The following is a 26,403-nucleotide window of genomic DNA, read 5'->3' as shown; positions in this document are numbered from 1 at the left end:
ATATTGATATTAAGTTATCATTAATGGTTATCTAATACTAACCATTTCTTTGTTTAGGAGTTGTATTCAATTATGATTTTAATGAATTGTTTTTGATTTATAGATTTTAATAGATTATACTTCCTTTGTCCCAAATTAACTGTCCAGTTTGACTTTTTGATGGTCAATTTGACCCAACTTTGACTGAAAATTAAAAAATATTTTTACAATTTTACAAAACCGAAAAATATATTCTAAAATAGATTTGATAATCTTTTCAATGATATATATTTCATAATTTTATTCAATTATTTAATATACATATTTTTCAGTCAAAGTTGGGTCAAATTGACCATCAAAAAGTCAAACTGGACAGTTAATTTGGGACGGAGGGAGTATCTGATTTTGATTTTGTGCGGATTTTTGATAAAATATCACATAGTTGATATTAATTTTTTAGAATTTAAGCACAATGTTTCAAAATCTCATGAATTTTGGTCGGATTTCAAAAGCTTAAAATATACCGAAAAGTCTCACAAAATCCATCAATTTATGAAGTCAAAAAAATCAATCAACATTTAAATATCATCAGATTTTAATGAATTTTAACTATCCTAATTGAATAGTATCAGATTTTGTATAAATAATTTAAAATCTCAATTAAATATTCAAAGATTCTGATATATTTTTTAAAATCCGAATTGAATAACCTCGTATTTCATTAATGAAAAAAAATCTTTTAAAACCCTAATTGAATACACCCTTTAATATCATTACAATTGTATTTCATACATCCCAATTTAGATGAGTCATTTGCTTTTATTCATTTCACATGTCTTAAAAGTTTTAAATGCTTGTCAATTTTTCTAAATCCACCCATACTAATTACATTAACTTATATAGAATTTATATTGGAAATAATAAATGTAGAATGGGTAATGAAACACAACACTAGGTTGCATTTAGTTGGATGGAATTAAATGAAAAATTACAAAAAATTTCAATGAAAAAAAAAAGATTGTTTGAAAAAATAGTGACCAAATTAAAGTGATTTTAATTATTATTTTATGAAACTTGCCGGAAAATATGACTAAGAAATGAAATAAACACTCTTTCAAAAATATGTGGATTACAATTCTATCAAAACCAATATATGATCATATTTGAGTAAAAAATATGGATTATATGAGATTACGGTCAAAATTCAGTCCCAATCTGATGAGTCTTTTTGTTCTCATTTTTGGTGATGACCGTCGGGTTAGAGAGAGACGGTCAATATCGGATGATTTATTTCTCCCGGTTGCGAGAGCTCTTGAATTTTATTTTGAATATTTCCTAATGAATTATCAAAAAACCAAATGGTCTAGGAGAGAGAGGCAAATTCAGATAATTTATCCATGCTTGTTGCTGGAGCTTTTGAGTACTTGGAATATTTTTCATGGAGTTGTAAGTTCTTAAAAAAATATATTTAAAATTTATCTAAAATTCAATCTTACAAATTACGACCACAGGTGCTTAAAAATATGGGATAGACCTGTTTTTCATAAAAAGCTCTGAGGTAAAAGTAACTGTTCAGAAGACCTGCATTTAGATTTATCAAACATTATTCACCTTATTCAGCAAAAAGCTGTTTTTGTATAATAGCAGTACGGTGCTAATTCGTTAAAGAAATTTGAGAAGTCACGATAAATGCTGAGCGTTAAACAACAGAGAAATATATAAAACAGGTCCAACAGGGAGCTACAAACAACAGGTCTGATCCTGAATAATTTGCTTGGAAGACGTGAAATAAGTTACTACGATCACAGTGAGAAATACTTGCTCAGATCATGGTAATCCATCACGCTTTGCACGACCTGGCACAGGCGGTGCAGGAGGTGAAGGCTTTGGGATATAAGGCATTAAGGGAGAGCCATGCTGGATAGTTCCATGTCGTATGTAAGCTTTCGAACTTGGAACTGGATCATTACGGCCATAATCTTCAAGATAGTAGTGATCAGCACCCGTCTTACTGGTATAACCAATATTCTGAAGATGATTGCCATTAATGAGAAATATGAGAAAATAACTGAAGTAAACAAAGTTGCCATATTCTGTTTCAGTAAAGGGATTTGGGGAATATCGGGGGGTGATGGAGAGTCGAACTTAAAACCTCCGCCAAACCTGGCTCTGATATTGTGAACAAATCAGTCTAAAATCTTAAGGTGTTAGAAGAAGATTCAAATAGATCTTATGCTATAATTTAACAGAAACAGATTTTCTGACTTGCAGACATTGCACAACAAACGACGCAAACATTTAGCGGGTTGTAGCATTTCATGAAAAGAAAAAAATGTGGATGTACCTTCATTTTCCTGCTTGTCGTAGTGAGAGTCATGTCTTTCTTATGTAGGTTGAAATCAGTATCTGGGATCATTTTGTGAGAAGGATAAATCAACACCAAAGAAATTAAGTACATATATGATCACTAATCTGTAATCACACTAGAAATTAATTTTGTACGATTTTTTCACCTAATTTAACAGCTAGACAAAGTAATTAAAGGCCAGTTTCCAGGGGTTCAAACTTCTGAAATGACCGATATTAAGTAGACACTCAACCAGGTGCTCACCTACAGAAATGTACTCAGTTTCCGGCCCGTTCTTAGTTTGACACACTTTATAGAGTCGCAAATTTCTTAAGCAGACTATACCAAAGTATCTATCTGATCTGTATGCATGATGATAGAAATGTTAACTTAAAACCGCGAGTTAACATTGTATGGTCAGTTGACAAACATGTACTACTGTTATAAATTATGTTAAACACCAAACTACATATAGCTTATAAGCCTATATATTCAGTAAATTAAGTTATGCTCGAAATTTACATGTTACAAACACGATACAGAACCCGAAAATGGCAAGTGATAAGGCAGAGACTTTTATTGTCAGTTAATACTACAGTCTATATCGCTTGGCACTTAAACGAAGAAGCTGAAGAATTACCAGGAAGAGAGGTATTGATGATCGTAACAAGGCAAACCAAAGCTGTCCCAACCAGAAGCAGCAAAATCCAGAACCCAAAGCTCCTCATGATCTCTCTCTCTCTCCTAAATCTCTCTGTCTGCTAAATCTCTCAGTGTCTCTCTCCCTCTCTGCAGGCCTTAAAAATATAGGAGTACTAGCAAAGATATCTTAAAGTTTACCTGAGAAAGGGGGAAGATAGGGGGTGGGGGGTGGGGGGGGGGGGGGGGGGGGGGGGAGAATGGGCCAGAGCCCATGTCTGAGAGTAGAAAATGTGTTTTTTTATGTAATTTTATCCTCATTTGGAAAGAAACGAGGAGAAGTAATGAGAGAATTAATTGCTGTCAAAGTAGTTGAAAAACCAAGACTCTTGCTTCTGAAATGTGCTGCAGCAGAGCAGACTCTTGTAATTCTTATAACTTTGAGACGGATTTTGGGATACCTAGCATTACTCTTAGTTCAAACATTTTTCATGGCTCAGCTTCCTGTGACCAAGATTATGCATATATAATAGCAGAAGCCGGCAAAGAATATAAGTCCTTTATAAGTTAGAAGATACACATATTTTTTATTATAAGCTGAGCCAAACGGTTTGTTAAAAATTAAAAAATGTATTACGGAGTATGTATAAAACTAAGTTTTATGTGGGCGCCATATATCTGCCTGGATTTACCTCAACAGGTTATCAGAAACTAATTTATGACCATACTGATCAAGAAAAATACTTAATCAGGAGAACAATTACCGAATGTAACTACTTAGACCGAAGCAGGGAGATTTTTTTCAAAGCAGTTTGCTATATGAACAGATCTGTTGAAGTGATCAACATTTTGTGATTGTTACAGATATAAAGGAAGAATCACAACAGGAGTGTGCAACACAGGAAGCTGAGGAACACATCACCACACAGGATCAAAACAAACCACATGCTCGTGCAGCAAGTTAGAGTCAGTTAGAGTTAGTTGCAGTCTGTTAGAGCTGAGCTGTATTGCTGAGCTGTAGTTGAGCTGTATCAGAAGATGGTAGAGGATTCTAGAATAGTGTTAGAGCTGTATATATACATAGACTAGCTATCTTCTCTTGTAAGCTTTCATTCTCTCTGTAAATACAAATCTCTCTAGTTCTATTCAAGCTTCATTTTCATGGCTTAGTTTACAATTCTGATATGGTATCAGAGCCAAACACAAGTATATTTTAGTTGTAAATGCACTCGTATGCTTCCGCACTTCGTTCTAGTTCATTAAGCTCATCAACAATGGCGTCTCAATCTCAACCAATCGACATCAATCATCCATACTTTCTCAGTTCTGCAGATCATCCAGGTCTTGCACTGGTTACTGAGGCTCTTAATGATCAGAATTATCATCAATGGAGTCGCTCAGTTCAGATAGCTCTTTCTACCAAGCTCAAGTTAGGGTTTATTGATGGCTCACTTGTAGCACCTGCTTCTACTTCACCACAATTTGTGCTGTGGAAACGCAGTAATGATCTAGTCATATCTTGGATTCTAAACTCTGTCTCTTCAGAAATTCGGAAGAGTATTGTCTATATGAACACTGCCAAACAGATCTGGGATGATCTATTCAAACGTTTTGCCCAAAGTAATGTGCCGCGCTTGTTTAATCTCAGGAAGGATCTGGTATCTCTTACTCAAGGTACTCAGTCTATTTCTACCTATTTCACAGTGTTCAGAGGATTACTTGATGAATTGAATAATTTAGGAGCTATACCTAGATGCAAGATCAGTAATTGTCCGTGTGGTATAAATGCACAACTAGATGAGTATGAGAAACAAGTCACTCTAAGTCAGTTTCTCATGGGGCTCAATGAGCAATTCACTACCACAAGAGGTCATATCTTATTGATGAAACCTCTGCCTGATATTAGTCAAGCATATGCTATGCTCTTGCAGGATGAAAATCAAAGAAATAGCACTAATGTCACGACTAGTATTACTGACAGTTTGGTAATGAATGCACGTTTCCAAAGCACTACCAACACGAACAAAGCTAAGCCTAAGCGTGATGATCGCAAAGGACTGAATACAGGACAGGTTTGTGATTACTGTCATCTATCTGGTCACAGCAAGGATAAATGTTTCGCTCTCCATGGCTATCCTGAATGGCACAAGTTGTATGGTCAGCCCAAGCCTAGAGTGAAACATACTCCTAAAACTACATCTGCTAATGCTGTTGCTACAACTGGTAATAATCTACAAACAAAAACATCTGATATCAATGTTCCAGAGCTTTCTACCTCAGGTTCTTGCACAGATAATCTTTCAGATGCACAGTGCCAGCAGATTATCTCCATGCTTCAGTCCAAGCTTACTCCCTCCACTTATGCTCCATGGATACAAAACAGCACCAACTCTGTCTCAGGTTCAAATTTCTACAGCACAAATTCTGTCATTTTTGCTTCTCCTATCTTAATAGATAAAACTAAAGATATATGGATTTTGGACTCCGGGGCAACACATCACATTACCCCATACTTAGAATTAGTCACTAATCCAGTGACAATTCATTCACAATTACATTTACCAAATGGGGCTAAGTCTGAAGTAACACACATTGGCACTATTCATCTTACTCCTGAATTAACACTTAGAAATGTGCTTGTTGTGCCTTTATTTCACTGTAATCTCTTATCCATTCCTCAGCTCACATATAACACATCTGCCACTATATATTTCTCTGCTGCTAAATGTATTTTACAGGACCATGTGTTGATGATGGAGAAAGAGATTGGTAACTTGTCAGATGGATTATACAAACTCAGTTCTGCTACTCTCAAGTCAAAGTCCTATCTACCTATACAAGCTCTCACTGTTACTAGTCCTTAGGATTCCACTATTCAGCAATGGCACTGGCGTTTGGGCCATCCTTCAGTCACTGTAATGTCTCATATTAAGTCTTTGTCTATTCTGCCTACTAGTAGTCTACAGAATTGTGATGTCTGTCATCTTTCTAAACAAGTTAGGTTGCCTTTTCCACCTAGAGAGTCTAAGAGTACTGCTTTGTTTGAAGTCATTCACTGTGATGTATGGGGTCCCTACAAATTTCCTACACATGGAAATTGTACAAAGTTCTTGACTATAGTGGATGACTATTCCAAATGTACTTGGATATTTCTGTGTTCTTCCAAATCCCAGATTCCACAACTAATCATAGATTTTGTGAAATATGCATTTACACAATTTCATAAAACTGTGAAGATTATCAGGTCTGATAACGGATCAGAATTCACAAATCATGTTTTGAAAACCTTTTGTTCAAACACAGGCACTCTACAACAATTTTCATGTGCACACACCCCTCAACAGAATGGTACTGTTGAGAGGAAGCACCAACATTTACTTAATGTTGCCAGATCTCTTCGTTTTCAAGCAAATCTACCTATTTCATTTTGGGGCGATTGTGTATTAACAGCCACACATGTTATCAATCTGCTACCTACTCCAGTTCTCAATTACAAGTCTCCTTATGAAGTTTTATTTCAAAAACCTCCTGACTATAATTCTTTGAAAGCATTTGGGTGCTTATGTTACATCTCAGATTTATATTCTATGCCTGATAAGTTTCAATCAAGAACACTGAAATGTGTGTTCTTAGGATACCCTTTCAACAAGAAAGGTTACAGAGTCATGGATTTATCCACAAAGAAATGTTATGTGTCTCGTGATATCAAATTTGTCGAAAATCAATTCCCATTTCATGACATACATGCCAATCCTAAATCCAGTACTCATCACATGTTTCCCTGCTCTCCATTTCATGAGCTATTTCCCACAGACAATAGCTTGAACATGCCTGAATTAGAGTCTCAGTCTAGTGACTCCGCACAGCCTGATCATCATAATTCTACAGAGCAGCCTTCTCCAGAGCTTGTGACTATTCCAATATCCAGACCTACTCGCACCAGAAAGGCACCTGAGTAATTTAAAGATTACACAGGCTTACCAATCTCTACTCTTCCATCTGCTGACATTGTTTCAGGTAAACATTTAGCAGCAAACTGCACTTACCCACTTAATGATTACATGTTATATCAATTTTTCTCTCCATCCTATACAAAATTTCTATGTGCCACTGCTGCTATTCCTGTCCCGTATACATACAAACAGGCAAGCCAGGATTCAAATTGGCTCAAAGCAATGAAATTAGAGATTCATGCCATGGAGTCAACCAATACATGGGAATTGGTTCCCAGACCTGCTAATAAACATATAGTGGATTGTAAATGGGTATTCCGGATCAAGTATTTACCTGATGGTACAATTGATCGATACAAAGCCCGTCTCGTGGCCAAAGGTTTCACTCAAACATATGGCTTGGATTTTTTTGAAACCTTTGCCCCCGTTGCGAAGATGACAACAGTCCGTCTCCTCATTGCAGTGGCTGCTTCACAGAACTGGCCTATTACACAATTAGACGTCACCAACGCATTTCTTCATGGTGATCTTCATGAAGATGTCTATATGCGCATTCCTCCTGGTTATACACAATTATCATCCATTCCTGCAGTTAATGCTATTACAGATATTGGGGCATGGGTGTGCAAACTCATCAAATCCATTTACGGGCTTCGTCAAGCTCCACGTTGCTGGTTCACCAAATTTCGAGTCACACTTCTCAAATTTGGCTTCATCCAGTGTCATGCAGACAATAGTTTGTTCACATATCACAGAGGATCACATTTCATTGCTGTTCTAGTGTATGTCGACGATATCCTCATAACAGGAACTAGCAAAGATATTATCCAGGAAGTTATGCAATGCATGGCCAAAGCATTCAAAGTAAAGGATCTTGGTCATTTACGTTATTTTTTGGGCATTGAGGCAGCACGTTCTACTTCTGGAATTTATTTGCATCAACGCAAATATACACTTGATATCTTAAACGATACTGGCCTCACTGCTGCTAGGCCTTCCAAGGTTCCAATGGAACAAAACCACAATCTCAATACCAATACCAGTCTGCCTTTAGCAGATTCTGATACATTTCTTTATCGACGACTGATTGGCAGACTTATATACTTAACAGTTACGCGTCCTGATATCTCTTACTCTGTTCAGGTGCTCTCTCAGTATCTAGCTAAACCACGAGTTGATCATCTCAGTGCTGCATATAAAGTGGTTAGATATCTTAAACAATCTCCAGGTCAAGGATTGTTTTTAGCTGCCAATGCTAAACCCACATTAGCTGCTTTTTGTGATTCGGATTGGGGTGGCTGTCAACAAACTCGACACTCACTTACAGGTTACTGTGTGCTTTTTGGATCTTCCCTGATTTCTTGGAAAAGTAAAAAGCAGCATACTATTTCACGTTCATCAGCTGAAGCCGAATATCGATGCATGGCAGATACATGTTGTGAAATTACATGGTTACTTAGCTTATTCAAAACCTTTGGCTATCACAACTTAACACCAGTAACCCTATGCTGTGATCGTAAATCTGCTCTACATATAGCTAGTAACCCTGTTTTTCACGAACGCACCAAACATATTGATATTGATTGTCACCTTGTCAGAGAACAAATGCAACTTGGGATCATTAAGACTTCTTACATTGCATCACTTGAACAACCTGCAGATTTATTCACTAAAGCACTATCTTCATCTCAGCTTACACATCTTCTTTGCAAGTTGGGAGTTTGTAATCTCTTTCAAACCTCCAACTTGAGGGGGGATGTTACAGATATAAAGGAAGAATCACAACAGGAGTGTGCAACACAGGAAGCTGAGGAACACATCACCACACAGGATCAAAACAAACCACATGCTCGTGCAGCAAGTTAGAGTCAGTTAGAGTTAGTTGCAGTCTGTTAGAGCTGAGCTGTATTGCTGAGCTGTAGTTGAGCTGTATCAGAAGATGGTAGAGGATTCTAGAATAGTGTTAGAGCTGTATATATACATAGACTAGCTATCTTCTCTTGTAAGCTTTCATTCTCTCTGTAAATACAAATCTCTCTAGTTCTATTCAAGCTTCATTTTCATGGCTTAGTTTACAATTCTGATAGTGATCTTCTTCTTGAGTTCATTTCTCAGAATGTTATTCTGCTCTCGGGTGCTTTGCAGCAGATGATCTCGAGCTCCATGATTCATCCTTCATTTTTTCAACACTTTCCATAGCACATATCACAAGCCTTGTTCAGCCTACAAGTTCTCCAATGCAGAGTTCAGTGGTCGTAACAAATAACTTCATAAGTACGAAAATCTTGGAAATGCCAAAGAGAAAAGTTTCAAACCGATCAGGGTAAACTCAAATAATTATGCTTGATATTATTTTCTCCATCATTTGTTTTCGATTCGCCACTGGTTATGGTGGACCCTGATTTCAGGATTCTGTACTCGTCTGTGAATTTAGGGGCACACTCAATGCAGATAAGAAATCCAAAACCATCACATTCCAGGGAAAAGTTCAATTGTTTGCAAATCTACAAAGGAGAATTCTTTCTCGCAGGTTTTTTTTTTTCAGGCCGTTGTTAATTATTAATAGTGCTAAGTTAAATGATCCCTCCAAATTTGGCACTTTCGTGCCAGGCAATTCAAAGTGAAAAGAATGATCACATCCACCACCACAGTGAACATAGTCTTTTTTTTTTTTGATAAAAAGGAATCAATTCATTAATTAAAAGCCATACGGCATCTACAAACACAATCGAAATTGGACAGACGCTGAAAAATATCGCTGTTGAATCCTTCCTTCTTGGAGAGGCAACTGAGCGATTTGAAGATGATTTGAATATACACACTTGTTTCCATCTGATTGGTTTTCACCTGAGTGTTCTGAACAATCGACCATAGATGTGATCCCATGATAACCTTCAAATCTGAATCAAACCCATGAAAATCATGCCGATCTATAACCTCGGTCATGAAAAACATCAAAACACACCAAACACAAAACAAACCAACTCTCACAAGAAGGAGAGACTAACAAAACCCAAATAAATTGGGAACTTATTGAATGAGAAATAAGATTTCAAAACAAGAAAATAGGAAAAAAAAAAGGGGAATCGGGGCTTTCCACCAGTGAAAACTGATGGAAGCCCCTTCAAAAATCTTTGACGGAGGCTAGGGAGGCTAGGGTTTTGAGAGAGAGAAGAGGAGGATTTTGCTGAGTACAGTGAACATAGTCTTATTAATTAATTTGACAGTTTCTATTATCACCAATTCTTATCGTTAGTGTTAAAATTTAATTTTATGAAGCATATACATGTAAATATATACTAACTTAATATTTTTAAAATATAAGTTTTTTCAATAATTAATATGATTTACGGATATTTTTTAGGGAAATTATCAGATATACCGGGTTTTAAGCTTTTAATTGCAAACTTACTACTTCACTAAATTAATTGCAGATTTACGGTTTTAATAGGCAAAAAGAGTTTTGATTGCATTAATACGATACTTCCATTCCTCTTCCCCATTTACTCTCTGAGTCTCTCTTCTTCCACCCTCTTCCTGTATCCCCATTTGTCTCCATCTTTCAACACGCTACCTACCACCAGATCCAACACCACATCCGCCGCACACCACGAGATCCGCCGTCGTCTCCAGCGACGCTGAGTCACCCTCTCCACTCAATCCCTAACCCTAACCCCCCTTTTCTCTTTCCCCTCCCACATCCTCCATCAAATCCGTCGCTCTCTCTGGCACGACGACGGATTCCCTCGACCACGGCAGCGCGATCGCGGGAGAGAAATAATGTCACGAAGACTAGAAGGAGAGATAAATATTTGAGTTGCTTTTGAGTTGATTTTTTATAATTGGAGTTGGTTTTGTTGATTCTTTTGGTTGCAATATTTGTTAATTTTGCTTTTGTGGTTGTTATTGTTATCGGCCCGCAGGGTATTCGTTTTTAACTATTTGTAACTAGTTGCAACTTATTATGCAACTGAACGTAATTTTCAAAAGATTTTTTCAAAGTTGCATTTGTGGTTGCATACGAGGTTAATAACAATTGCCGTATTTTTGCAATTTTTTTTGAAAGATAGTATTTTCGCAATTTGTTTAGAAAAGTAACAGTATTTTTGCAAAAATTCGTTTTGATATGGGTATATATATTAAAAATGCCCTATTTTTTATATAAATTTTAATATTAATACATATAATATAATATAATATATTTAATTTAATTTATTTTAAGAAATTGATTTATGCACGAGTCAAGATTTTATTATAAAAGCTACTTCTATTTAATACAGAACATATAAATTATAATTTATATTTAAATATTACATGTAAATATTTTTTATTATTACATAATTCCATCCGTTTATTAAATAATAAAATTTTTAAATTTCTTATATATATAATAAACATATAATATAATATAATAAAATTATCAGCTACTCTCGATTAGATGTTTTGCTGATCATCATTCTTGGCTTCAAATTTTGTCAAAAATAGAATTAACGGGGACCCTATTGAGTGATAAAAAGTATTTACGAATATTTGTTAATAATATAATAGTACACTTATATTTAATGATTAAAATTGCTTTAAAATTTACATACCTAGTTTGCACTTTGCATCGTATAACAACTTTACCGGATCTTATATAAACGAGCAAGAGCTTGAGGTTTCAATTTCAAGCTTATCAGAAATTTGATCGCGCTTTTTGAACAACACACAGCAATTGAAAAATGGACCCTTCTATAATGAAGCTGCTTGAAGAAGATGAGGTCTGTTTTCTCATTATGTATGGTTATATACATATAATTCTGTTCTGTGTGTATGTATGTTTATATATGTTTAATCTGATGGTTCTAATGAAATCACAGGATGAAACTATGCATTCTGGTGCTGATGTAGAGGCATTTACAGCTGCTTTGAATAGAGATATTGAAGGGGACACTTCTGTGAAGCCTCTCCCTTCTGATTCTGATAATGGTGAGTATAATTTGTGAATTTTGGGTAAATTTTTTGATTGTTTTTGGGTGATTTTGAAAATGGGTTGTCAAGATTTGTGATGATATGGATGCCCTTTTTGTCGATTTTGATGGGAAGTCTGTGGTTTTAGCGGGTCTGTGAGTACGGGGTTGAGTGGTTTTTGGAGGGGGAGGTTAAAGTTTGGATTTTTATGCTGAAATTAGGTGTTGTAGAAGTGGGTGATTGGTATGAATTGATGGGGTTTTCACATTTAGGTTGTGTGTATGAAGTTCTTTTGCGGGTAATCGAGATTTATGCTAAAATGAATATCCTTTTTGTTTGAATGGGTTGTCAAGATTTATGCTATAAAGAATACCCTTTTAGTCGATTTTGATGAAAATTATGGATGTGCTCATGGGAAGGCGAACAGGACCGCTCGAAAACCCGCAGCGCTTGAATTAATGTTTTTGGCGTTGACTGGCTTAGAGTTGGAGGTCAAAGTTTAGATTTTTATGCTCAAATTTGATGTTATGAAAGTGGGTGATTAATATGAAGTACTCGACTTTTTCCATTACGAAGTTATTTTGTGGCATTGTTGATTGTTGATGAAGGTAATGTGAGTTTATTGAGTTATTCAAATGGGTTGCTTAGATTCGTACTAGAATGGATTTGTTCTTTTTAATGGAAATTATGCCCTTCTTAGATTTTCTGAGGGTGAAGTTAAGTGGCGTAGAGTCGCACGTCAAGTTGATATTCTTATGAAGGAATTAGATGTTAGAGAAGTAGGTAACTGATTTAAATTCATGATGTTCTTGTCATATATATACCCTGCACAAGTAATTTTTGGTCTTTAGGTAATTTAGTTGAGGGTAATGTGTATTATTAAACTAGTCTTGATATTAAACTTTTAATGCACGAAAAATATTTAAAGTAATCTACTTTTCTTGACACGTACTGAATAATTTACTCCTAATTTGTGAATATATGTACAACTGGATTTTACAGCAGCTTTATCTCAAGGAAGCAACCATAACCCAGGCCAGTTGTTTCCGCCGTGGCAAGCTTCCAGCCAAAATGAGAATGCCAGTCAGCAAGTTGTAAATGTTTCCCAACAGGAGCTACATGCTTCTATAAGCGAAGTAAATCAGCATGGTTCTGCTACAGAGAATCAGCTACAACAACAGATCGACTCGAAGGAATTAAATTGCATTCCCATGCAACAGAAACAGTCTCAAGACAGTTTTCCGCAACAGCAGACTGAACAGAAGAATCCACATGTATCACAATCATCAAGTGTCCAGAACCCAGACAGGATTACTGCTGTTGGTCAAGAACCGAATAAAGCACAGGATCCAAGTAGCATATCTCAGTACCTTCGGTCACAGAAGATGAATAGTCAACAAGCTGCAGCAACAAGTCAGGCTAATAATGCTTTGAAAAATGGAAAACAAGTACCATTTGCCATGTTATTTCCAGTTATAGAGCCACTACTTGATAAAGACAAAGCCATGCAACTTAGAACTATCTATAATAGACTAAAAGTAATGCTATGACACTGATCTCTATACAGTTGCTGCATTATCGATAATCATCTGAAAATCTAAATCTTTCTGTTTCAGAAAAATGAGATCTCCAAAGATGGCTTTGTAAAGCACATGAGAAGTCTGGTGGGTGACCACATGCTCAAGCTGGCAGTTGTAAAGCTGCAGGAACAGGTAACGAGAAGAAATGTCAAGAATTATGATCCATCTGTTGCAAATGCGATGTTCTACGTTCCTTAATATCGGTTCAGATTATCAAGTTGGATTAAATCTATAATTCTACCTTTAATAATTTGAAAAAAAGCTGATTTGGGTTCCAATGCCGTTAGTTGTTTTTTCGTGAATGTGTTTTGAACCACACAGAAAAGTTACTAGTAATGAATGAGTCGCATCAAATTTGATTACTATAATGTTAAGATGGAAGTATGCTAAAGCAGAGCTGGATTGCAGGCTCCTCGCAGCTCACAAGTTGCACCAACACAAGCTGCCTCACACTCTCAGGTTCCTGCTCAACAACAGCATATGACAATGCAATCTGTTAGTGGCCAACAGTTTTCTGAATCTCACTCGTATTCCCAAATTAATCAGAAGGGTCTCAACTCTTCAGTAAACCCATCTGGTCCCTCTCCGGTGATACGAGCACCAATTGTTTCAAGCAATACGGCAATGGATAATAATGCCCATATTTTGCATGATATAAAACAAGAAAGGGAGCGCCCCATTGCAATACAGGGACTTAATAAGCAGCAGCAGCAACACATGCACTTTTCTCAGTCCTCTATTCCCCCTTATGGAACTACTACAGGCAGCAATTATAACCAATATGCTGGAGGAAATATGCATAGCTCAATGCAATCTCTTAAACAGCAGCCTCAAAATATGCAGGCAAGGCAAGTCCCAATTCATCCAGGCGTTAGCACAATGCAGTCAATTGGTGTGCCCAAGTATGAGAAGCAGAACACTTTCACTGAACCCATGAGAGTGCAAGGTGGAATTTTTTTTCACACAAACCATATAAAATTCCACAGAATTTAATAAATTATCAACATCTGTTATAGAAGATCAGGATAATAGTGCTCTAATTGCAGGACATTATGTGAAACAAGAGCCGATCGATCCAGCAAATGAGCAACAACAGAAATCTCAGCTGTCTTCTTCACAAGGGGTATTTTCTTTTTCCCCTGCACAGTTTGAACAGAAATATGCTTCTGGGAACTTAAGTAACGATTCTATTGGGATGCAGCAATCTAGGGCAGGCTTCTCTACATCAACCAGTATTATGCAGTCAAACGCAGGACTATCATCTATTACAACCCAGATGGACCCAAGTAACTCGGTATATTTCTTACGCGCTTCTGCTGTTCTAATGAATTTCTGATGATTACTTTGGTCTGCCAAATAGACAACTAAAGAGAGCATTAAATATTAAATCCCACAAGAGTTGACCTATAATTTTCAATAAAAGAGATTATACATGTGGAATATCTGATGACATGAATGATATGAATTAGAAAATTCAAATGGAATTACATTATAGAAGAGTCTCAACAATGTGATCTTGTAAGTTGAATTGAGATTACACTGTAGTTGCATCAAATATGTAGCCATTTTAATGTTAAAGACCTGCTTAGTTAAAATTGATCACCACCCAGTAGGAGGTAGTACAGAAATCTTAAGGGCAAACTTCCTGTACTACTAATATTCCATAGCAGGAAACTAATTGGAAGATAACATACTTACTCCAGGTTACTGTGTAATGATCCATGACATTGTGGTCGGATAGATTAAATGGAACGAGAGATATCGGCCCCACATCCATAGGTTTGAAAATTTAGCTGCTTTATACCGTTTTAGAGCAAAAACTGCAAGTGCAAGTTGAATGAGTTTTTAGGCCTATAACATCCTAAAAGACAAAACAAAACAGGAACTACTATTCTGATTATATATATATAAGGATATGGCATGAGCTTTCATTATCTGTGATATATATCTAAGTATATGTTATTGAAATATTCCTACGACAAGAACATGTTGATCTGTTTTCCTTGATAACTTGTTAACATGTATTTATGTACTATTATTGCCTTTATTATAATATTAACTTGGCAAGCCATATTTATTTACGTTCATTTGGTAGATCACAGAAGGAATACATGTATGGTTTAGTTTTACACCACTTTATCACTTGCTGAGTTGCTGGCATAACTTCTGCCTTCTGTTTTGTTGTTGATTTTCTATTTTATTTACATTCATGTATTTCTAATCTTTACACTTTGTTTATCATAGTTAGGTGCCCGGTTAGCATCAACTACACCTTCAGTTGGACCTGGAAGTATAGCTAAAACACCCATGAAGAAGGCCATTACTGGTCCAAAAAAACCTTTAGAATCGCCAGCTTCCGAAACCTTGCAGCCAGCGTAATTGAATATTATAGGCTCTCCTCAGCTTTGAATATCCCTTAGCCTTTTGTTTTCCTTCTAAGCAGTAAATACTTTCTTGTATTTTTTAACAGGAAAAAACAAAAGGTTTTCCATTCTGATCAAAGTATTGAGCAACTCAATGATGTTACTGCTGTCAGTGGAGTTAATCTGCGGGTATATACTTTTGCAATCTCTAATCCACTTCCGAGATAATTTGAGATGCAAGTATAAATATGTTGTGGTCTTTATGTATTTTGATAGGAAGAGGAAGAACAACTATTTTCGGGTACCAAGGAAGACAGTAGAGTCTCAGAAGCATCTCGTAGGGTTGTGCAAGAAGAAGAAGAAAGGTTGTTTTTGCAGAAAGTTCCACTCCAAAAGAAAATGACAGAAATCAGTAAGAATTTGTTTATCTTACAAAACTTAAATATTTCAAAGTCCTAGATGCATAAGTATGTTGATCTGGCAAGAGTTTTTTGCACTTCAAATATTGAAATTTGGGGTTTTTATTGTCAGTGAATAAATGGGGGGTGAAGAGTATAAGCAATGATGTGGAACGATGCCTGTCACTGGTGAAGCTTCTATGACCTTAGTTTAATTACAATATGTGGGATCTTTTCTTATGGTATGAGTTTTCAGAGTGTAGAGGAACGTTTGCGTGCGCTGATAAGTAATATGGTGAGGCTATCGAAACAGGTAATTTTTGTCTCTCTTTTACTTTAATATTAAACTTATAAAATTATTACAATCAAATAATCAATTATAGTAATTCCTCCCCCATTTAATATTTGTAGCGGGTTAGTATTGAGAAGGCAAGACACCGAACTATCGTCACCTTGGATGTACGCCAACAAATTGTAGCAATGAACTTGAAAGCTAGGGAAGAATGGGATAAGACACAGGGTGACCCAGAAAAAGGTCAGGGTGTAAATGAGGTAAGTTTATCTGCCATTCACTTATATATTGTAATGTATCTTAGTTCAACTGAATTTTGTGGAGAGCTGTAACTTTGGAGTTCGCAACTGCAGTCAGAAGGCAATTCTGGAACTGATGGAGATAAGGATAAGGATGACACTCGTGCAAGACCAGCTAAGGTATTTCTTATTGATTGGGAATTTCGTCATCAGGCGGGTGATAAGACAAATTATTATTTTTAATATGTGAAGGCCAACAAAGAGGATGATGACAAGATGCGTACAACAGCTGCAAATGTTGCTGCTCGAGCTGCTGTAGGAGGAGATGACATGCTGTCAAAGTGGCAATTAATGGCTGAGGCCAGGCAGAAACGCGAAGGAGGGGTTGATTCTGCTTCATCTTCTCAGCCAAGTAGAGAGGTAAACCGCAAGCTTGCATCAGCCCCTGTAAGAAATGCTAGAGACAACCAAGATGCTGAGAAAAGGAGTCAATCAGCTACTGTTGCTACATCTGGTAAGTGTTATTTATAATACTGATTCTCATTTTAATGTAAGCACCATGTTTACTGCTATGGATGCCACTGAGGCTACATTAGTACAAATTTGCATCAACCATCTAGCTAAATGAGAGTGGAATGAAATTTGCCAATCCGAATAAGAGGATACTAGATAGCCATTTGCTATAGGCTTACAAATGGGTGGGGGGTGGAGAGGGGGACATTACAAATAATAGTACTCAATAAAGAGGATGAGGAGTTTGACTTTGGTAGAGTGGACACTAGAATAGATATATTAGAAAGCATTAAATATATTTAGCTAGTACATATTTGTATATAAATCTTATATAAATTTGAATTTTGATCCAGCATAGTTAAAACTTGATCCCAATAATGCCAATTTCTGGGTTCTTCCCCGGCCCTATTAACATTTTTTCTGTAATCAAAAGTATATGTGTTGGTAAGAAGTTTTCTATATTGATAGTGCATGTTTGATCAGGAGCAATGAGGAAATCTGGCAAGACTCAGTCCGTGTCTCAAACAGACATTCTGCGTAGTATATCCGTCAAGGATGTGATCGCTGCCCTAGAAAGGGAGCCCCAGACTTCTAAGTCTACATTAATCTATCGTCTGTACGCGAAGCTGCATAAAGATGTCACATGTGAATAAGTGGTGAATTATCAAATATGCTTGCTCACCTGCATGTTCACGCTGGTACATAAAGCCGTAAAATGTCAGGCTGGCCCGACCTGTTTCACAGTTTCTGACTTGCCCTAAATCCTTGGCATCTTTTTTCTGCAACATACAGCACTGCATAAAAATGAATTACATACAGGATGCTTCATTGCTGCAGCTTGTTATAGAGAAACAGATTCAAAATCGATGCCAAAGCTCCATCTTTTTGGTCACCTACTTGTTTCCTTCTGATCTAGAAGAATCCTGACATTATTTTTTTGCACTTGGAATAATCTTTTTGTCCGTGTGACGTAAAAGAATCCTGACATTATTTATGTGTAGTTGAAATTTGAATAATCTTTTTGTATATTATAAACAGAAGTTGCTCTCTGTATACATTGAGTTTACGTTACAAATTACATTATATTCAAATTTTAATATAATCAAAATTTTAGTTTTTAATTTAAAAAATTGCAAGCTCCAATTTTTGAAGTGTATCTTGCAAAGAGCTGTTATTCGTACGTTTTTTTTATACCAAAAATGAAATTATCTATATTATTTTAAGTAATTCTGAGAAAATTTGTTTCGTTATTATATAATAGATAACACTACACAATAAAAAGAGTAAAACAAAATGAAAACATCATATAAAAGTGTCAAATTATTGTCCAGGAATATTTAGCCAGTCAAAAACTTTAAATTTAATTAGTTCGAACATGCTTGCTCCTAAATTTATAGGGCAAAAAATGCTATCGCCCAGGATCGAACTGGGGGCCTTTTGCGTGTAAAGCAAACGTGATAACCACTACACCACGACAGCTTAATTGTGTTAATATCCACTCGCTAACTTAATATTCCAAATTTCAGGGCCAATAAAAAGGGAAAAGATCACAATAACGATATATAAAACGCTAATACAAGTTGAAATGTCCCATACGATAACTCAGTCTCGAATTGATTAATCTATATATCTATATATATAATAAATCCTGAATCCTTTTGCCAACAAATTTACACCCCCTACCCTAAAACTTAATACTAAATTACAACAATTGCCATTGGTTTCAAAGCAACTGCTACAAACAGTCAAACTTAATTAATTTCCATCGCACTACTTTTTTGTCATGTTGTGACCACTTTCCCGTACTTTTGCTGCGTGTCTATACATACAAATACTAATTAAATCAAGACTGTAAGGACATTTCTTATTCAAACACGTGAAGCTTCGGGAAGAAGCCAAACATAAATTCAAATTATACAACCCGTACTCAGCTCCTTTGCTTCTCTACTAGATTTTCAAAAGTGAAAAAACCCTATCTTTACAAATTCAAAATCGATAAATTACCTAACCCAATCGCTGCACGAGATATCAGATCGATCGGACCGGTTTTCACCGGTGAAGCTCTGAAGAAGACGAAGAAAAATACAGAGATCTGAAGGTTAAGACGCAACTGATGTGTATGTATAGGTGTATGTATCTCTTATATTTCAAATTTCGAATCTGATTGATGTTTGTATTTTCTTTGCGCAGATTCATCCTTCGCAAGCTTTATTACGTTTTATTGTGAGGTGCGAGAGCTTTTCTTTGTTACTATATTTTATTTGTTATCTGCTTTTTTAGAAGATGTGTTATATATTCCGTTTGCACACCATCTGTTTGCTTAAAGTGTGAAAAGAGTTTAATTGTTAATACGTTTGTTTATATGTGATGAGCCTGAGTGACAAGGAGGTAGTACATCCAATTTGGTTTTGTTAATTTGTTCTTTCTTGCAATTTCTTTTTTCGTTTTTTTTATCATTTTTGTTTTATGATGCTTTTATTAATTTTAACTTTTACGTGATGTCTTAAGTTCAAATTTTAGGAAGCCATGATGATACCGAGATAATGTTCATCAGCTTTTCGTACAAATTGAACGTGGACATGGAGATATCGAGATAGTGTTACAGGTTCTTATATGTACTTTTTTTCGTTTTTTTACCATTTTTGTTTATGATTCTGATTTCAATTTTTAATATTGTGTGGTGCTTGCAATATGATGTTTACATTGAAGTTTTGGTGTTGGAAATTATTATGAGAAAGCATTGTGCAGAGTTGATATATTTTGTATGAAATAAAACAATGTGGAAAATATTTGGACTTTAAGGATGTAATAAAGCAAATTTAACATAGGAGTTGGCGACAAAGCAAAAGACCAGAGTTACTTCCAGGTTATAGATATATATATTTGATAAGATAATAAAGTATACAGTTTTTTAGTTTTCATTTCTCGCCCAAATGTGTAATATTATATCAAAGTATTCTGTCCTTTAATATCCGACATTCGTATATATTTTTAAAGACATTTTCTAATACTACAAATTTGAAGCTATTGCACTTAATAAGCTCCTAAATTCTTGCAGTTGTGTTGGAGATCAGAGTTGGTTAGTTGTCTATAGTTTTATATAATGATCTCTGCTGGCCTATCAATGCTGTATTGGCAACTTGCATTTCTGAAATTTCGAGCGTGTAATATCATTATCTCTTTTGAGATGTATGTTTACTGTCTTCTTTTATATCATTTCAGATGGATTCGATGATAAACACAAAGCTATTCGGGAATTGGGTCTGACAGGGGAAAACGAAATCGTTTAGAAGGTATGCAATTATATTAAGCTAATATGCATATGTCAATAGTATATTATTGTGTGTTGATATAAATAGAAATGAAAGAATGCACATAACATGTTTGATAATAATTCAAAGTGAGGGATATGGAACTACTAATATATTTGTTTTTGAATCTTTTGTTATAGAATATTTTATATGGATATTTGAGAGTTATTGGAGCTTCTTTTTTTTTTTTTTTTTGAATTACAGGGACTCATGTTGATGTTTAATGTTACCTGGAGTCTTTAGACAATGAGTATCAAACATTGAGATGTCATAGTGTTTATGCACTAAAAATCCTTATGATATTAGACTATTACTGTTTTTAAATTTGTTTATTTAATGTGTTTCTTTTGTATTATTTTTTGATTGCTTTGATGGAGTTTGATCTACATTTCACTCTTCACCTCATTCAATATAGGAATCCTATTGAGTCGAATTGCATTTCTAACATCTGATTACCATCAACACCAATCGATTTTGCCGCCGATTTATGGAAGAAGTATGTTTTTTGCTGTGATATCTTCATGATCGACTCCTTTAAATCTACTTGATTTGAATCTCACATCTTTTATCTGAACTTTCAGGCTAATTGCGATCATCTTAAACTTGATGGTTTCACCTCCTTCCAATCTGATTGTGGTTAGAATTATGATTTCTGTGCATTTTTGTTACCATTCTGTTGTATTATTGTTATCTAATTTATTACAACTGAAATGTAGGAGGCAATGTTCGAAGAAGAAGAAAGATCGATGGGTCCAACAAAAAGAATCATGGTTACTGTATTGCAGTCGGGCTTTGTACAGAAACTGTTCGATTATTTGTCCAAATGAAAGGAATTGATAACATATCATTATTCTAGGTAATCTTTTGTTACAGCATTTGTTTTGATTAATAAAACGATTATGTTCTATCAATTGAAAATTTTCTTCATGTCAGGTGTTCGTTTTTCAAATATTGATTCATGTTGATAGATTTTTTTTTATGAGTGTTAATTTAATTATGATTTATTTGATTATGTTCTTTAGATTTTTTTTATTAGTGATTAGGGTCTGCTGTCATAAAGTAGATTCGATTTAGTCAGATGAAATAATTGTGTGTACCAATTTTTATGAATAACATCTTGGCAGAAGACTGTTTGTGTATCTAATTTGTTGTTCAGTCATACTTTTTAATCATGTTTCAGCCAAGATTTGATTCAGTTGAATGTTCTATTTCATTAGTTTGTTAGCTCTGATGTTAGTTTTTGTGATATTATGCACAATAGCTACATAATGAATAAGTTTTTTATGCATCAGATGTGATTTGTCTAATTAGTTCCTTAACTTTCTGTTTTTATTTATGTTTCTTTTAGTGGAATGGACTTGGGAAAGAAAATGAATCATGGTACTCAAAACTGTGGATCTCAAGACTTAGAAAATCAGCTTAGTAGTTCAAATGTCTGGTACACAGATGAGGGCCAAAGCCAGCAACCATTTCTTCAGTTCAGTCTCCTCTTGCTGCAGAAACACAGGTTCCTGATTTCCGCGATGAAGAAATTATTATCTGTAAAGACGGATAAGCATACTGGTAATAAACTATGCTAGACGGACCATTTTTCCCAGAAGTGAAACTAAACTTGACTACTATGTAAATTCCAATAATATGGTACATATACCCACTTTTTCAGGCAGATGATGGCATGGGATTACCAGAGGAGATTCTTTATGATGAATCGAATTTTGCAGATGCGGTGAAATTGTACTTTATGTTCATCCGGTTTTGATCTCATCTGGACCTTAAATTATTTTCCTCTGTTATTGCTCAACTTCTTGGAGTTTGGTCAAGTTCTTTTGTGCTATTAATTTTTTCTCTTTTGATGGTGCTATATTTGCTATGATTATTCACATGCTTCATTTATTCACTACCATTCTATATTCATCAAGTCGGCATGATTATATTCTTGCAGAAACCATTGTGGTGCAGTCAGAATTTAGCAACATCTTGCATTTAAAGGGGATATTACTACTTTCTTGGACAGCTGCCTTACTTGAATGGGGCTGGTTCTCTTATATACGAGGTATGATCTATATGAATTTGCAAAAACACTTATATGTTGAATTGTGGCGCATGGGGAATCAAGAATACACCCTCAAACGCATTAAAAGTAAATATTTACAGCTTTACAAATCAAAATTTGTCTCCGGATATGCAAATAACAAGATAAGTACGCGATATAGATCAAATAGAGCTTCAAATTTATTTCTTGCTCCAACTCGGTCAAGATGTAACATAGACCACAAATCCAGAATGCTTAATATTTGACAAACTGGACTATTGTGCTACCAAGACAGTCAAGTATATTGTTGCTATCTTATGTTGAAACTGTTGCCCTATGGTTTAGAGGTTTGACACTTCTGAAATGTTTTAGACTAATAGTAATCGAAGCTGGCATTATACAGATGAAAAATGTGCGCACTTTGGGATTAATATCTTTCTCTTTTGCTTGCAAATAATTTTGTTTTGCTAAATATCTTGCAAATAATTTACAGTGTGATGTTTGTTTCTAATTCTATTACTACCATCTAATCAAGCTTTCAAAATATGATTAATGGAATGAAAATGAAACTTGAAAAAATCTCAAACTCCCAGTTCCACACACATTTAAAGAGCTCTATCTCTACTGTTACTATGTTGCCGGAAAATCATAGCTAATACGTGTTGCATCTAGAGGGATTGCACCAGAATCAAAGTCTGCAGCATAGAGTGTGTACACCGCATATAATGTCATTTTCCAGGTACACTATCTATGATTTCCTCATTGATGTTGCTGTAGTACAATATCTACAATTCTGTTTTTTTTTTCCTATCATTTTGCAGCATGATATTGACACTGGTAATATTGTTTCTTTTTTGTTGCAGAAAGAACATCCAAATTAAAGAGGAAGAGTGACGGCAAAATTTGAAGCTGACTTTAACTCTTGAGCGGCAGAGGTGTTACTTAAAGGAGATGTAAGTAATGGTAGATATTCGAAGATTGCATGTAAGTTTTAGCACCGAGAGCAAGAGCTGTCGGTTTAGTCGGGCTACCTCTGGAGCTGATGGTGAAACATGATCAGAAAATTAAATTTTGATTCTTTTTATCTAGGTGATAATATGACCTAAGTGACCATAAAAATTTATACTATTTTGCAGCCACATACTGTCACTGGAATGTGGCAGAGCATCCTTTCTTTTCCCTTTATTATCATATCCACTTGGTGAAGAAATCTCTCATTGATAAAATTCATATATACCATATTCTTTGTTTGCATGTAGTATGAGTAAAACAAAGTCCTCAAATTTATTTCAGCATGTTTTACTTCAGCTGGGGCTATCAGCTCTGCAACATTGTTGGATGTTTCATAGAATTAGGGGTATGTCTGAACACTTCAAACAGGGTTTTAATATGTGACTGGCCTATGTTCCGCTTAAAAAAATGTTTAATTTATTTAATATTATGATTAAGTAAATCTGATTGCTTTGAGCATCCGGGGACATACATGTTTTTACATGATATTGTTTTTAAAAAAAAATATAAAATATATACTATTTTAATGCTTTTACATGATAATGTTCATTAAAAAATCTATAAAATATATACTATTTTAAATATAACACACACATAATAATTTTCAGTGCACATATATATATTCTTATTTAAAAATTTTGAAGATGATATATTAAATAAATAAAATAAGTCAAATGTGAATCAAAAACAAAATTTTGATTTCCATAGACTATTTTTAAGTATATTATCATAAAAGATATATAGATTTTGTTATATAAAATTTTAATTTTAATTATATTGATATTAAAAAATCGAGGTATCGCCGCTAGGCGATGCCGAGAAATAAATATAATAATTTTAAAAAAAATGTGTAACTATATATGATAGATATAGTGACAATGTACAATTTTTATATCAATAAAAAATTAAAACAAAAATTTTAATTATATAACATATAAAAGTATATTCTCGATAATATATTAGAGCATACAATGTCAGTCTTTCTGTTTTATGATAAATTTTCACCAAACAAATAATTATCTTATTTATTAACTTTGAGAAATTTTAGAGATCTCAAAATTGTTACAAAAAAATTTATAAGATTATGTTATTGTAGGTAACTCGATGTAAACAAATGAGGGGGGAGGAGTATCATTTAACTTATAATTACATCATCAAAAGTTCAAAACTTGAAACCTTTGTGTTGAGATATTGAACAACAAATATTAGAAACTTGAAACAAATATCAATCTAACACTGCTTACTTATTACCTCTACCTCTATAGGTACCAAATATATTCACCAATTATAGAAGATTATGTTAAGTACTATGGTAGGAGATAGAGAATAATATTTTTCTTTTTTTTTCTCGCAAAGAGTGTCAAAAATGCTGAACAACACAAGAGGGATTTCTTTATCAAAACAACAAAATGTACATTTCTTATGCTTCTCATAAAAAGAAAGGTCATTTTTCTAAAGTAGATGTGACTGAGATGTAAATAAAGTGTAACAGAATGAATAGTATGTTTTAACAATAAAAGTGTATATCAAAATTTTCTTTTTTATAAAAATTTAGATAGTAGATTTTTATTTAAAAAAAAGTTTAAAATAATTTTTCCAACTATAATTAATGAGAGTATTAGAATTTGTGTTGAGTGCCCGTCCACCGATGTAAACAATTGAGCGGTACGGAGGGAGTAAAAGTTGACGAAAATAATGTGAGATTTATTTTTATATTATAAAATCATACTATTTTAAAAAAAATTAAAAAAATAAAGAATTAGAGGGCATCTTAAAAAAGATGTCAAAAGTGAAAAACATCGGAGTGGATGTTTCTTATATTGTAATAAAACAGAAATCCATTTTCCCAAAACAATTTTTTAGAATTCATGTTTAGTTTAATATTAAAATTAATAATTTTTTTAACAAACAACGAGATTTTTATATCAAATTATATGATGCATGAAAAAGTTTAATTCATTTAATAATTAAAAATGAATTATAAATGTAAAAATACCAAAAAAAATCCCGTGCATAACGGACACAAATGAAATGTACTGTTGTCCTCTAAATTAAATTTGAAAATACCTACAGTTAGAAATTAGATTAGCAAACCACGAATCAGAATATTACGAAGCATTGGAGAAAATAAAACTTTAACAAAAAATATGAAACATTAACAGAAGAGAGGCATTACCAAGCGGAGAAGAAAAACCCCATGCTTGCAAGATGAAGGGCTGTTTCGAAACTGAAAACAAACGACAAACCCCGTATAGAATATTTATATTACCCATTCACAAATAAAAAGCTCAATCTACTTATATACAACCCAATACTAATCCATATTAGAAATATCAAGTTTAAGTTTCACAAGAGTAAATTAAAAATGGAGAACAAAATATTGGGAAAGCAACTCGAACAAGCAAATAAAATATTTTATATTAATTATTATTTTAAAAAGAAAAATAATTTAAACATTAAAAATGCCTTAGCGAAGCGGGCAAAAATACTAGTCTAAATATGATTGACTAGAAGTTTTAGATGAATCTTACAGCGGCAGAGTATTTTCAGTAATGTTAGCAGCTACGTCAGATCCTACAGTACGAGAAATTTTTGTCATTTTTGGCTATTAATTTTTGCTTATTTGCTACTTCGGTAACAAAATTGAATGTAATATAAAATGTATTTTGCGTTCCAATTTCCATAAAAAAAATAATGTTTTTTGCGTGTGCATGATTATAATACGACTAAAACAATTATTGTGACATTCAAACTCACAAACTCACCGTCAAATTTGTAAAATCCTGATACCGAATT

At 34.4% G+C, this 26,403-nt stretch overlaps 2 protein-coding genes, 2 long non-coding RNA genes and 1 other non-coding gene across 6 annotated transcripts; 3 read left to right on the top strand and 2 right to left on the bottom strand.

The window, feature by feature from the left end:
• Positions 1–1,565: 1,565 nt before the first annotated feature.
• LOC108213618 (uncharacterized) lies at positions 1,566–3,190 on the bottom strand. Its single transcript, XM_017385426.2, has 3 exons — positions 2,967–3,190; positions 2,324–2,385; positions 1,566–2,007 (listed from the first exon to the last, which is right to left on the bottom strand). The coding sequence occupies exons 1-3, from the start codon at positions 3,052–3,054 to the stop codon at positions 1,807–1,809; spliced, it is 351 nt and encodes a 116-aa protein (XP_017240915.1). The 5' UTR covers positions 3,055–3,190; the 3' UTR covers positions 1,566–1,806.
• An 8,314-nt stretch (positions 3,191–11,504) lies between these two features.
• Positions 11,505–18,324, top strand: LOC108215126 (transcription initiation factor TFIID subunit 4b). 2 transcript variants are annotated; one of them, XM_017387479.2, is made up of 16 exons: positions 11,505–11,678; positions 11,778–11,886; positions 12,874–13,406; positions 13,485–13,580; positions 13,857–14,394; positions 14,495–14,571; positions 14,650–14,742; positions 15,693–15,823; positions 15,919–16,000; positions 16,088–16,223; positions 16,343–16,398; positions 16,466–16,522; positions 16,621–16,761; positions 16,855–16,920; positions 16,993–17,254; positions 17,737–18,324. In XM_017387479.2, the coding sequence occupies exons 1-16, from the start codon at positions 11,640–11,642 to the stop codon at positions 17,904–17,906; spliced, it is 2,586 nt and encodes an 861-aa protein (XP_017242968.1). In that variant the 5' UTR covers positions 11,505–11,639; the 3' UTR covers positions 17,907–18,324. The 2 variants fall into 2 exon arrangements, with proteins under 2 accessions (XP_017242968.1, XP_017242966.1); XM_017387477.2 differs by having other exon boundaries at positions 11,507–11,678; positions 12,871–13,406.
• A 335-nt stretch (positions 18,325–18,659) lies between these two features.
• On the bottom strand, positions 18,660–18,732 carry TRNAV-UAC (transfer RNA valine (anticodon UAC)). Its single transcript has one exon. It is a non-coding gene; the product is annotated as a tRNA-Val (tRNA).
• A 391-nt stretch (positions 18,733–19,123) lies between these two features.
• On the top strand, positions 19,124–22,127 carry LOC108210616 (uncharacterized). The gene is made up of 8 exons (XR_001804875.2): positions 19,124–19,351; positions 19,444–19,481; positions 19,762–19,858; positions 20,476–20,546; positions 20,980–21,060; positions 21,146–21,200; positions 21,281–21,420; positions 21,913–22,127. It is a non-coding gene; the product is annotated as an uncharacterized LOC108210616 (long non-coding RNA).
• Positions 22,128–22,474: 347 nt separating this feature from the next.
• Positions 22,475–23,850, top strand: LOC135151702 (uncharacterized). Its single transcript, XR_010290581.1, has 3 exons — positions 22,475–22,617; positions 23,269–23,335; positions 23,460–23,850. It is a non-coding gene; the product is annotated as an uncharacterized LOC135151702 (long non-coding RNA).
• Positions 23,851–26,403: the final 2,553 nt, after the last annotated feature.

The sequence above is a fragment of the Daucus carota genome, chromosome 3 (assembly GCF_001625215.2).
Source record: "Daucus carota subsp. sativus chromosome 3, DH1 v3.0, whole genome shotgun sequence".
NCBI lineage: Eukaryota > Viridiplantae > Streptophyta > Magnoliopsida > Apiales > Apiaceae > Daucus > Daucus carota.
Note: the sequence above shows the minus strand (reverse complement) of the source record. Positions and strands in the feature narration are given on the sequence as shown.